This window comes from Ziziphus jujuba, chromosome 9, assembly GCF_031755915.1.
Source record: "Ziziphus jujuba cultivar Dongzao chromosome 9, ASM3175591v1".
Classification (NCBI taxonomy): Eukaryota; Viridiplantae; Streptophyta; class Magnoliopsida; order Rosales; family Rhamnaceae; genus Ziziphus; species Ziziphus jujuba.
Window position 1 is genome coordinate 7,411,691 of NC_083387.1, and position 11,985 is coordinate 7,423,675.

An 11,985-nucleotide genomic window follows, 5' to 3' on the forward strand; every position below is an offset into this window, starting at 1 on the left:
ACTTGTCATTAAGCATGTAAAGAAAGTTAATTACAAGATAAAATTTTTTAAAAAAAGAAAAAATAAAATATGTAAAAGAAAATTTCTATCGCATCCAACGGAGAAAGTCGTTAAAGTAATCGCCATGTGGTATATTACTTTAAAAACCTATTTTTTATCGGTTCTATGCAATGTTTTTGGGCTTTCAATGTAGGTTTTTTTTTTTTTTTTTTCCCCCTTCTCTTTTTTGAATTTTTCTACTTTTCTTCCATTATTTTCCGTCGAACGTTCAACCTTTTATCTTTTTTTTTTTTTTTAATACAATTGAGAGAATAAAAAAATTACATCAAAACGTCAAGACAGCACATTCCCTCTACAATCTAAAGAAAGTAAAGGAGCATTTTTTGTGGGAACAGCATTAAGCAAATGAAAGCCTAAATCAAACTTAAAGCTAAGATTGGCAATCAACCGTCTGCCACTGAGTTGCATTCACGGTAGACATGGGAGATGGAGAAATCTGCTTCTTTATGAAGGATATCTTGACAGTTTTGAATAATTGCTGAGCAGGGATGATTGCCATCCGATCCTTTGCTAATCCGATAGAAAACAACAGAAGAATCTAACTCAATAACAACTTTATGAAAATCTCAGAAAGAACTCAGCTTGTTTTCCCTAAATTGACTGAGAATCCAGCAAGCCAGGCTCCATGATTATTTCTCTTTTTTAACTAAAAAAAAAATTCTCACATTTTTTTTCTTTTTTATTCTCTCTCCGTTACCTTTTTATACAGTTACTGTCCTTTTCCTCTTCTCTTCTTGAACATTCTACCGTTGCCAATTGGTCTTTAAATTTCATAATTTGTTCTCTTCTAACAATAATTCTGCAAAATATGCATATATTTCTGAAAACTTTAATTCTTCAGCTATTATTGATTTAGAGGAATTTTTTTTTTTATAAAAAAAAGAAAAAAGAGATTTTGCAGTTGTGGGTAAGTCTGTTGCTGGTCTTTGAATTATAGGGAGGAAGAAAAGTGAAAATAGAAATATGGACATGAATAGGCCTGCAAACGGATTTTGACAAAACATGTGAAAATGGAAAGGTAAAATGGTAGAACAACACGATGGGCTCCTGCTCGGATTATCATTATTATTATTATTTTATAAATGGTTTTTAACGAAATCAGACATGTGGCATTTGAAAACAGGATAAAAGTGCTGAGAACTACTGAAAAATAAAATTTAACCTAGTTGAATACGTGGCATCTTTTGGTTGGGTGATCGTACCATGTAAGCCCCTGCGACCGCCCCACGTATTCTTTCTTCAACGTGGCAAACTCATCTAATCAATCCAGCTGAAAAAAGTTTGGGGGTCCCCTTTCAGTGACACGTGTGAAGTAAAAACTATCGAAATGAGCCCAATTTTCGCATAAAATAAAGTGAGAGGGTACAGATATTTCCAACAGACACACTTATAAATAATTTAGTATTTTTAATATAAAGTTTCTAAGACATCTAATTTCTTACTATTTATTATTCAAAACTTTCTATGAACATCCAATAAGAAAATTTATATTATATTTTATTTGTACTTGGATGTTACTTTTCGTATAGATATTAATATTTTATTACCAAACTTAACAGTTTAAATATATATTAAAAAAAGTTTAAATATTTAATTTTTTTGGTCAGAAAATTAAATGTAAGAACCAAATATTAATTATAAATATTATTTTAAAGAATGTAATTCATAATTAAAGGAAAAGGGAAAAAGAGAAAATATCCTCTCAGAATTAAAAAAAAAAAAAAGGGCAAGGCAGAGATCTACCAAATCTTTACAGCGTCAGTGTGAAATAAATGAAAAAACCAATTCCAGCTCAAAAAGCGTTTTTTGCAACTTCGCCATTCTGATAACCCTAAAAATTCCGATTCACCATTCTTAAATGCACTGAAATTTCACAGCTACTCCCATTGAAACGTACTCAAATTTCGCAGCCACTTGAACTTCAGCAGGGTTTACGATTGAAAATTTCCGTTGAAATTTAGTGTTAAAATGCTGAACTCATCGGACTCAACCATCGCACTTCACCAATGCAATCGGTTAATATTTTGGGTAAGCAATCTGATTTTTCTCAAATCTATGTTTGTTTCATTGTTGATTTCTCGACTCTTATCTTGTTTCATTGCTGATTTCTCAAATTTTTCTTTGGCAAATCTATGGTTGAGTTGCAGAGAAAGGTTATAACCATGTCCGTGCTATTCACTATCTAGCGGATTCAATTACTTCATAGTAAGTTTCATCTCTTCTCTTTCTTTTTCGCAAGTATAGTTATTGCATACTTCATATACCGAGTGTATGGTTATTGTTGCCATGAAAATCCAGTGGAAATGATGTATTCTAACTCACTAAATTTACTTTCGAGTTTATGTTTGAATATCAGTTGGTAAGTTGAGGATTGATGACTGATCTGGCATATTTGTTACCAACTATCTCGAGTTTGATTCCGTCGTGTTCCTCTACGATTATTGCCATGACATCCACCATTACCACCACCTCCGTCATCATGGCCATCGCCATCGTAGTCATGTGAACGTTACCATCTTCCCTATTTGAGTCATGGTCGAAGAGTTCATAAGTCTCATCAAAATCGTATCTTGACAAATTGGGATTAATGGATCTATGATCGTCAATCCACCAGGATAGTCAAGATACTATCCTGGTATGGGGTTATGCAACTCTATTGGCTTTGTAACCTCCATGTCTACCAAGAGTTTCGAGCTTCCTGGCCAAATTTTTGACAGCTCCAGTCCATTTTTCATGTAGCATATTCTCTTATTCTTATCACAGGTGGTCATCCACCATTTCATGCTATGAAGCACCCACAACTTCATTGAATTAGGTATCTTGATAGTATGCTTGTTGCTATTTGACCATGAGAATCTACGTATTTTTCTCAAACACAATTATTTTAAGCGTCTCATGGTTTGTTTGTGCTTGCAATAACGGTCATCCAGTTGCACAAGTTTATTACGAATTTCATAGTATTTTTTCATCATCAATAATTGATAAATCATTAGCACTCAATAACTGTTTCCTCTTTTTCTTTACCTTTCAAAAACTGATAGATCATTAGTTAAACTAGTAAATTTTTAATATTTAATTTAGGTAACTTCACTCTTTTTCTACGAAAGACTTCTGCAGAAATGCACCATGTTTAATGAACGTTATAGATGTCTTCAAAAACTTCTTGGTGGAATACATTAGCCACTCGGAAATAACTCACCACATTCTGAAGTTGAGAAGGAAAAAGAAATCGAGGAAACGGTTTTTGAATGCTCATGATCTACCAATCGTTGATGATGAAAAATACTATGAAATTTATAATGAACTTGTGCAACTGGATGATCGTTATTACAAGCAGAAACAAACCATGAGAATGTCAAAGCAATTGCGTTTGAGGAAAATGTATAGATTCTCATGGTCAAACAGCAACATTCGTACCAGCAAGATACCGATTCAATGAAGTTGTGGGTGGTTCATTGCATGAAATGGTGGACGACCACATGTGATAAGAATTGGAGAATCTGCTACTTAAAAATTGGCCGAAACTATATTGCATCAAAACTTTGGCTAGGAAGCTCGAAATTCAGGTTACAGAGGCAATGGAGTTGCAAAACCTATACCAGGATGGTATCTTGATTAACCTGGTGCATTGACGATCATAGATCCAATAATCCCCAATTTGACAGGATACAATTATGAGAAGACTTATGAACTCTCCGACCATGAATCGGATAGGGAAGATGGTAACATCCACGTGGTGGAGGATTGTGATGGCATGGAGGACCTCCATGCGTTGGCGATCGCGGCCTTCCTCCTCCACCACCTGGTCTTCTTTTTCCGTCCAATATTCCAGGCTGTCATCCACGCATAGATGGTTGGAGAAGAATATCGATCATGTGTATCTCTAATGCAGAACAACAATATATATGCTACCTTCCTGCTCCTATTCTCAAGGATGGAAGTCAATAAGAACTTTTAATTAACTTACAATTTACTTTCTTCAAGAAGAACTTTCAACTTCAATCAATTTATATTTTATTTCCTGGAAGAGATGATGATGTCTACTCTTTTGTAAGCTTAAAATATAACTGGCAGATTTAATTGAAAGATTTGATTATATTTCTCATATGGGTAAAAATATCTGTTGTTGGTTAGCTAGCATATACCTCTATCATACCATCTGTGCGTTAAAAACAATGGGCATTGTTGTATGAGATTTACTAGAACTTTCTATCTCTTTTGGAGAAATGTCAAGCGTTCAAATGTACACATTCTACACGTCACACTCATTCATTATTTAGGAGAAGCGTGTATGTGAAAATAGAGAGCGTGGTTACAAAAATTTATGAGGGATAGTAATAGAAAAAAATAACCATTCCCTTATTTGATTGACCCAAATGGAGCTGAAATGAGAATTCCATTACCCCACCGATTCTATCAAAGTGGTGGAATTGGATTCCTCATGGAGAAATTTCCAATTCCATTTCTGTAGTTATAAAAATACTTTAATACCCTTAAAACAATATTATTTGTTTTTTTGTTATAAAAAAAAGAAAATAATTCAGTTATTAATATTAAATTACGTTTAGTTTTATTTAGTTGGATATATTTATATTATTGAGTTGATATGTAGCTTAATATTGTTCAACTTGAATCTAACGAATATCAATAAAGAACAGCAGTATTAAAAAGTTATTAGAAAAAAAAAAAAAAATTGGAAACAGAACAGGGCCCAGCAACAAAAGCTCTAAAAGCAGAGATGGGGCACAAAAGTGACTTGTCCATTTAGCCGTTGGCTCTTGGCAGGTGGAGGAGTTATTGAAAATGAAAACACCAAACAAAAAAATATATATACATCACAAAATCTTCGGCAAAATAACCGTTGGAAATTGCACCATCCAATGGCGTCAAAACTTGACATGTTATGTATTATATCAATTGTATAACATCTAATTTGCCCCTTTTCCAAGAAAATTGCAAAATGTAAAAGTTTTTAGGGTCTTCGTAGTCTAATAAAAAAGGCGTCGTAAAATATCCTGTTCCATTAAAAATAAATAAATAAAAAGTGCCTAACTCACTAGCCTATGAGTCTAGGACAGTGAATAACAAGCTTATTCATGATTTGTGAGAACTAATAGAAAAAAAAAAAAAAAAAAAAAAAAAAAAAAACATTTCTAAGCCATAAAAAAAAAAAAAAAACAAAACAATGGCTTAAATACTCTTTCTCATAGCGTCACACTTGGAAACTTGCACGATCCAAAACCTGAAAACAAAAGTAACAACTTAACAAACGAAGGCCATAATGAAAAAAATAAAATAAACAAAAACACATAAAATATCTTAATCCTCCTGTGAATTACGCCAACTCCAATTGTACAAAAACATAGACAACCTAACTACCTACACAAATATTCAAATATTAATGCCTCTAAATTTAAATCAAAGAGACAAAAAAATTAATGACGTGGGGAGGAGATTCGACTCACTTGGATCCTGAATGGTTTGAGTAGCGAGCCCATTGAAGTAACAAGTCCCGCCCACTTTTCTAAGCTGGGCCCAATACGAACTAAACGCGAAACTGGCGTGCAGGACCAGCGAATTCGGCTTAAAGCACTTGCCACCCGGTTGAATTGGGTCACAGGTTTTGTTCCCCTGCGAGCAGGCATACGATAACGCCGACCCCACAGCACTACTATTGGCTCCTTCCGCCACCACGCACCACACCTTCCCTTTATACGGCTTGTTATTCTCCGACGGCGGCAACGGCTTGTACTCCGATTCCGGCGTCTCTCCGCTCAGATCTATCTGGTAAACCTGCGTTCCGTTCGGGTACAACAGCCCGAAATGCCGCTCCGTACCCTGACCCGGTTTTAGGTTCTCGTTGTACAGAGCGAATATGAACGACGGGAGCACCGAACCGGGTCGAGCCGGCGTGCCAACGGGCGGTTTGGCCGAGAATTTCTTGACCACATTACGGTTGTAAGTGGCAGCGTTGTAAATATTCGCTCCAATCTGGTCAACATCTCCACCGTTTGGCCAACCCGTTTCGGCAATCCAAACCCGGACATCCGGGTACCCGAGCCTCTTCATCGCGAAAATCACAGCGTCCACCATCTGGTCGAAGAGATTGGTATATGTTATCCCGGTGTTTGGGTCGGTCACCGTGATATTCTTGGACTCGAACAGAGCGTAATCCAGATTAATGTTAACGGGATCCGAAGCCCAAGGGAAAAAAGGATACACATCCAGGAAGAAGAACGACTTGGTCCGGTTCAGGAATTGAAGCATGGGCTTAATCACGGTCCGAGAAATATCGGCCCGAAACGTACCGTTCGATGGTGGGAAAGACGATTCGAGAACGTCCATTGCCGAGGTTGTGCCGACCTTGACCTTCTGAATTCGATGGGTTCGAAGAGCATACTTGATTCTGCGCATGGCTGGGACGAGATTGAACCAGGTTTTGTTATCGGGTGCGCTGAGGATTTCGTTCCCAACCAGAAGGTACCTGATCTTTGTCTCTGGATAAAACGGAACCACATTGGTATGAACCCATTCGTCGGCGAGTCTTTGGTTCGAAGAGATGTTGTTGATGATTTCGTTTGGAACCATTATCGAGACTTGGAGGTCTGTGTCTCTAAGTGCCCTGAGGATTTCATGGTTAGCGTCGTAGATTTTGACCCGTTTAGCTTTCAGAGATTGGATTAGTTTCACGGACTCTGATGGTGATGGTAGATTGTTCCCCAGCTGACCATAGTTTATCCCAGCCTTGCCTGAGATCTCTGCACCTGTAGACAAAAACAATGGATTTAGACTGAAAAACCCAAAACGAACAGAACCGAAAATTTACAGAGAAATGGGATTGCTTACTTGAAATAGAAACTAAGAAACAGAGGATGAACAAAGGAGCAAGACCCATTTCTATTCTTGCTCTCTGTTTCTTCAGCTCAGTACAAAATCTCTCTACTCTGCTAAAAATTAATAAAAAGTTAAGTAAGCTATTATAAATGGGTTTCAAAAAAGCATTAAATAAAAGAATGTTTGGAGCACAGAGATTGGATCTATTAGAAGCAAAATAAACAAAATAAATATAAATAAAGACTGTAAAGGAGGTGGGGTTAAAAGAATGATGGAGGAGTTTAAAAAGAAATGATGGAGGAGTTTAAATGGAGGAGTTCAAGTAGAGCACTGACTAATTGTAATAGAAGGGTTGTGGTACTGGAATAGAGGTCTCCTTGGACGAAGGAGGACAGAAGGCTGATGGGGAATATGACTTTTTTATATACACTTTTGCCATTGTGTAAAGAAAGAAAGAGAAAAAGAAATGACATAGTAGAGCGTGATGGGAACAGAGAATCAGATCAGACGGGTGAGAAGGATTGAATAGCAAAGAAAAAGTTCAGGGATTGGGAAAAGGACAAAGTGGGACCTTTTTCTTTATAATGGCCATTATAAGATTGTGGCTTGGTTTCCAAGAAGCAGAGGAAAAAAGTGGAATGTCATGTTCATTGACGCCTTAGTGAAAAGCTATGTCCTTGAAAGTGGAAATTAGCCGTTTGAGTACTGATTCTGCTGAGTAATTTTGGTAGATACACCTAATTTGGTTTTGGATGTTTCTTTGTATGTTGTACTTCCGTATTAACTAGTAGACTTGCAAGTGTTTACGAAGTTCATGTGTTTCTGAAATGGTCCGAATGCAACATGTGGAGCATACATTGGACGGGTTGTTGTGAAAAATACAGCGTTTTGGCAATTCCCAGGTTGAGTTTTCCCTTCTTTTTTCCGAATATTTCCTAGGTTGAGTTGATGGTATCACCATATGAGCTAGTGATGTGTCATCTTCTTGACCCAAAGCAAAGGTGAAGCGAATTTGGCCTCTGCCAAAGAAAAAAGGGGAAATTTAAGTGGATTTGTGGTTGGGTATGAAATTGTTTTTCTACAATGTTATCCCAATTTTATTTTACGTTGTTCATATGGGAACGACGTATGGTACTGTATCACTATTGGCAGAGGGGTTTGTTACTTATTTAGTCAAAAATTCAAACTTCTATTGTCAACAATTCCCGGATAGCCGCCGAATTAAATAATGGTGCGTTTGGACCCTTATATGTGTCCCATTTAGAGTATTCAAGAATGATAATTCATGCAATAAATTAAATATAATGATAATAAAAAAGTATAAAAAAATGAGCATTCATATTCTGGAAAATTCCTTTAATGATACTCTGCCACTAGTGTAAATTATTTTCATGAAGTACAAGTTAGTTCCATCTATGTTTGCTTTTATGAGGTTTTGCACACCCATAAGCACAGGTAACCAAAATCTAACGCCATTTCGTAAATGTATAACGTAATTATTATTATTACTATTTTTTAAAGGAAATTGGTAAACAAAAACAAGAAAAACGTGAGTTAGAGATATGTGCTTACTTAAATGTAGCTCCTTTTTTATTTTTCTAAAAATTAAAAAAGCAAAGTCATTTCCTCTGCCGTCTACCCATTGGTCGTCACATTGACGATTGAAGGAGAATAAACTTTATGCATATCATTTAATTTAATTCCAATAACAACAAAAGAAAATCCATAGAAAAAGGATATAGTTACAACATCATGACAAAATTGTCAATAAATCGAATAGAAACGTATATATGACCCGTGGCCGTAATAGATGTGTGATTTTTCCAATGATGTTTTCATGTCTTCAAAAGGGTCTATGAAATTGAAATTGCGATTAAAAGCGGAACGTAAATTTGTTGGCTACGTGGCCTCGCCGACAAAATTTTTTATTTTTATTTTTATAAATGAAACACAGATGAAGAATCTTAAATAAATATAATACCCTCCTTTTTAATAAAAAAAAATATTTATTGATTTCATAATTTATTTTTTTTAGAAAATAGATTATTTGCTACAACTTAATGAATGATTATTAATAAAAAAATATTTTAAAATTAAAATGAAAAAGTTGAAATTTTAAATTTCTTAAAAAAAAATTATTTTTAGCTAATTGGAATGTTTAAAAAAGCAAAAACATTTTTTAAATTTACTATTAAATACACATTAACTTTTCAATAATTTTTTTTTATATAAATTTTATTAAGAAAAGCTTTACAATAAAAAATTATTCTTACATAAACTATACAAATAGATCATTAAAAAAATAAAATAAAATTTGTTGCTGTTGGGTTTGCCATATTGGTTAATTGAATGAAAGGGTTTATAATTGAATTAAAATAGCTGATCCAAGCAGGTCAAGACGAAATTTTGTAATCGTCATCAACTGAGGGTCAATTAAACAAATGTTCATAATAAAATAAACAAACGTTATGCTCGTCTTACACGTTTCAAGGCTGGCATTGTAGTTTGTCCACCATTTTGATTCACATTTTTTAAAGCATCGTACTGGATTACTTAATAGATTCAAAGTTATATAAGTTTAATCCGTTAAAAATCTAACAAATTTATGATATATTTTAATTCATCTTTTTATCAGTTTAAAATTTCACAAACATCCAATCCAATTCAGTTTGAATATATTATATTATCAATTTTTTTTTAATTAAAAAAAAGAATATATATTGAAACTGAAGATTTTTTTTTTCCTTTAGATATGTTTTATATTTTTTTTTAATTGTAAAATATATGTCTACTTAAATAGTTTAAAATCCAAGTAACAAATTTCTTTGAATTTTAAAAGAAGATTTTATACAATAGGATGGACATTTTAATGTTCAAACAATCAAATATCATTCCTCAAACTTATAAAATTTAAAAACATAACAGATAAAATAATCCATCTATCAAAATAAATTCGAGTCTATAAAAAATTGATAGAGAAAGGTAATGAATTGAATGGAATAAATCCATCAATTTTTCAAATGTGTGAAAAAAAATCAAATTTTAAAAAATCTAAAATTTTGCACAAACAATTTTCTTTCTTCCGGCCCAAATAAAAAATCTCAACCTGCATCAAATTTTTGGGTTGGGTTTTGGTTCATAAAACAGACCTATCACTTGATTAAAAAATTGGCCCAATTACCTCCCTTTCCAAATTCATTTCCTCTTCATTTTTCACTTTCTCACTTCACGGTACTGGCCTTTCCCTTTCGCTTCCACTGTGACTATGCCGCTGATGACCTTCCGTCGTGTTCTCACCGCCACTCGCAGAACCTCCAATCTGCTCTCTCATCAATCCCTACCTCTCTCCTCCCGCCACATAGGACTCAAACCCAAACTTCCGTTCACCCTCTTGTTGCTCTATCATCGCTCGCTATCCTCATTGCCAACCCAGAATCCCGCAACCCTAAAACCCCCACAAAAACCCCAAGACCCAATCACCCCTACCCCAACAAGATCCCGAACACCCCTCGAGAAGCAATTCGAGACATGGGTCCAGAATCTCAAACCAGGATTTTCCCCAATCGAAGTCGACGAGGCCTTGCGAGCTCAATCGGATCCCGACCTCGCCCTCGACATTTTCCGATGGACGGCGCAGCAGCGGAACTACAAGCACAACCACCTCACCTACCTCACCATGATCGGAATCCTCATCGACGGCAAGCGCTACGGCCACGCCGAGACCCTCGTCGAGGAGGTAATCGCCGGAGCTTGTGAAATCAGCGTCCCGCTTTACAATTCCATGATTCGATTCTGCTGCGATCGGAAATTCCTGTTCAATCGTGCGTTCGATGTGTATAAGAAAATGTTGAAGTCCGAGGACTGCAAACCCACACTTGAAACTTACACTCTCCTGTTCAATTCTCTGCTCAGGAGGTTCAACAAGCTCAATGTTTCTTACGTCTATCTACGAGCCGTCCGATCTTTGACGAAGCAAATGAAAGCTTGTGGTGTAATTCCTGACACTTTCGTGTTGAACATGATCATAAAAGCTTATTCGAAATGTCTTGAAGTGGATGAAGCAATTCGGGTTTTTCACGAAATGGGTTTGTATGGATGCGAACCAAATGCTTATACATATGGTTATATTGCAAAGGGATTGTGCGAGAAGGGAAGGGTTGGTCAGGGTTTGAAGTTTTATAAGGAAATGAGGAAGAAAGATTTGGTTCCTAGCGGGAGTACATATATGATTGTGATATGTAGTTTGGCTATGGAGAGGAAATTTGAGGAAGCGATTGAAGTTGTTTTTGATATGTTGGGTAATTCTTTGTCTCCTGATTTGTTGACTTATAGAACATTGCTCGAAGGATTGTGTAAGGATGAGAGGGGTGATGAGGCTTTTACTCTGCTTGATGAATTCAGAAAGAGGGACGGTTTGATGGGTGAGAAGAATTATAAGATTTTGTTGAATGGATTGCATTTTGTAAATCGGGAGTAGAATTCAAAACTAGTTTGGTTTTGTTTTGAGGGAGGAGTTAAATAGCCTTTCGGCATAATCATTGGTTCATACATTTTTTTTTTTTTTTTGGAGAAAAAAAAAAAAAGCTTATACATTTTCAGTCGCTCTTCTGTGACAATGTACGTGTACTTCTCCTTAGATTTTAGATGGTATTTGGAGTAAAATGTTAGATGTAAAGTGTTGTGTGTTTTAATTTTATTTTCATGTTGCGAAGTGCTTATTTTGAAAACAAGGGCAACATAAATTATGTAAAGCATGAGAGACGCCAAAGCTGTTGAAATTTCTGAGCAGGTGGAGCAGCATAAAAAGACTTTGGTTTTCTATTGTTTAGTTTAAAATATTATCGGAGCAGCATAAAATGACTATGGTTTTCTATTGTTTAGTTTAAAATATTATCAAATACATAGTATTTTATATAAAATTGGAAATATATATTGTATTAGATTTACTTTAGAAATGTTATAGATTTTAAGTTTTGGTTGTCTGGTTAGGAAGATTATGAATAAAATAGTGAACAATTGTATACTTTGGAGATTTTATAATTTGTAGGTTTCAAACATTTAAAAATTGGTTTTAAAAGCATTGAAAACTTT

At 35.1% G+C, this 11,985-nt stretch overlaps 2 protein-coding genes and 1 long non-coding RNA gene across 4 annotated transcripts; 2 read left to right on the forward strand and 1 right to left on the reverse strand.

Moving 5' to 3' along the window:
- The first annotated feature begins 1,776 nt into the window (after positions 1–1,776).
- LOC107426681 (uncharacterized) lies at positions 1,777–4,087 on the forward strand. The gene is made up of 3 exons (XR_001582206.4): positions 1,777–2,088; positions 2,208–2,265; positions 2,417–4,087. It is a non-coding gene; the product is annotated as an uncharacterized LOC107426681 (long non-coding RNA).
- Positions 4,088–5,171: 1,084 nt separating this feature from the next.
- Positions 5,172–7,376, reverse strand: LOC107426568 (probable glucan endo-1,3-beta-glucosidase A6). 2 transcript variants are annotated; one of them, XM_016036787.4, is made up of 4 exons: positions 7,230–7,376; positions 6,907–7,004; positions 5,526–6,824; positions 5,172–5,302 (listed from the first exon to the last, which is right to left on the reverse strand). In XM_016036787.4, the coding sequence occupies exons 2-4, from the start codon at positions 6,953–6,955 to the stop codon at positions 5,265–5,267; spliced, it is 1,386 nt and encodes a 461-aa protein (XP_015892273.3). In that variant the 5' UTR covers positions 6,956–7,004; positions 7,230–7,376; the 3' UTR covers positions 5,172–5,264. The 2 variants fall into 2 exon arrangements, with proteins under 2 accessions (XP_015892273.3, XP_015892272.3); XM_016036786.4 differs by having other exon boundaries at positions 6,907–7,007; positions 7,230–7,367.
- A 2,526-nt stretch (positions 7,377–9,902) lies between these two features.
- On the forward strand, positions 9,903–11,917 carry LOC107426576 (pentatricopeptide repeat-containing protein At3g25210, mitochondrial). Its single transcript, XM_048480516.2, has one exon. The coding sequence runs from the start codon at positions 10,160–10,162 to the stop codon at positions 11,369–11,371; it is 1,212 nt and encodes a 403-aa protein (XP_048336473.1). The 5' UTR covers positions 9,903–10,159; the 3' UTR covers positions 11,372–11,917.
- Positions 11,918–11,985: the final 68 nt, after the last annotated feature.

Coding starts and splice junctions, on each gene's coding strand:
- LOC107426568 (XM_016036786.4), bottom strand. CDS start 7,333: ATGGCAAAAGTGTATATAAAAAAGTCATATTCCCCATCAGCCTTCTGT. Junction 7,008..7,229: donor CAACCCTTCTATTACAATTA/GTCAGTGCTCTA, acceptor ATTAATTTTTAG/CAGAGTAGAGAGATTTTGTA. Junction 6,825..6,906: donor TTTCTTAGTTTCTATTTCAA/GTAAGCAATCCC, acceptor TTTTGTCTACAG/GTGCAGAGATCTCAGGCAAG.
- LOC107426576 (XM_048480516.2), top strand. CDS start 10,160: ATGCCGCTGATGACCTTCCGTCGTGTTCTCACCGCCACTCGCAGAACC.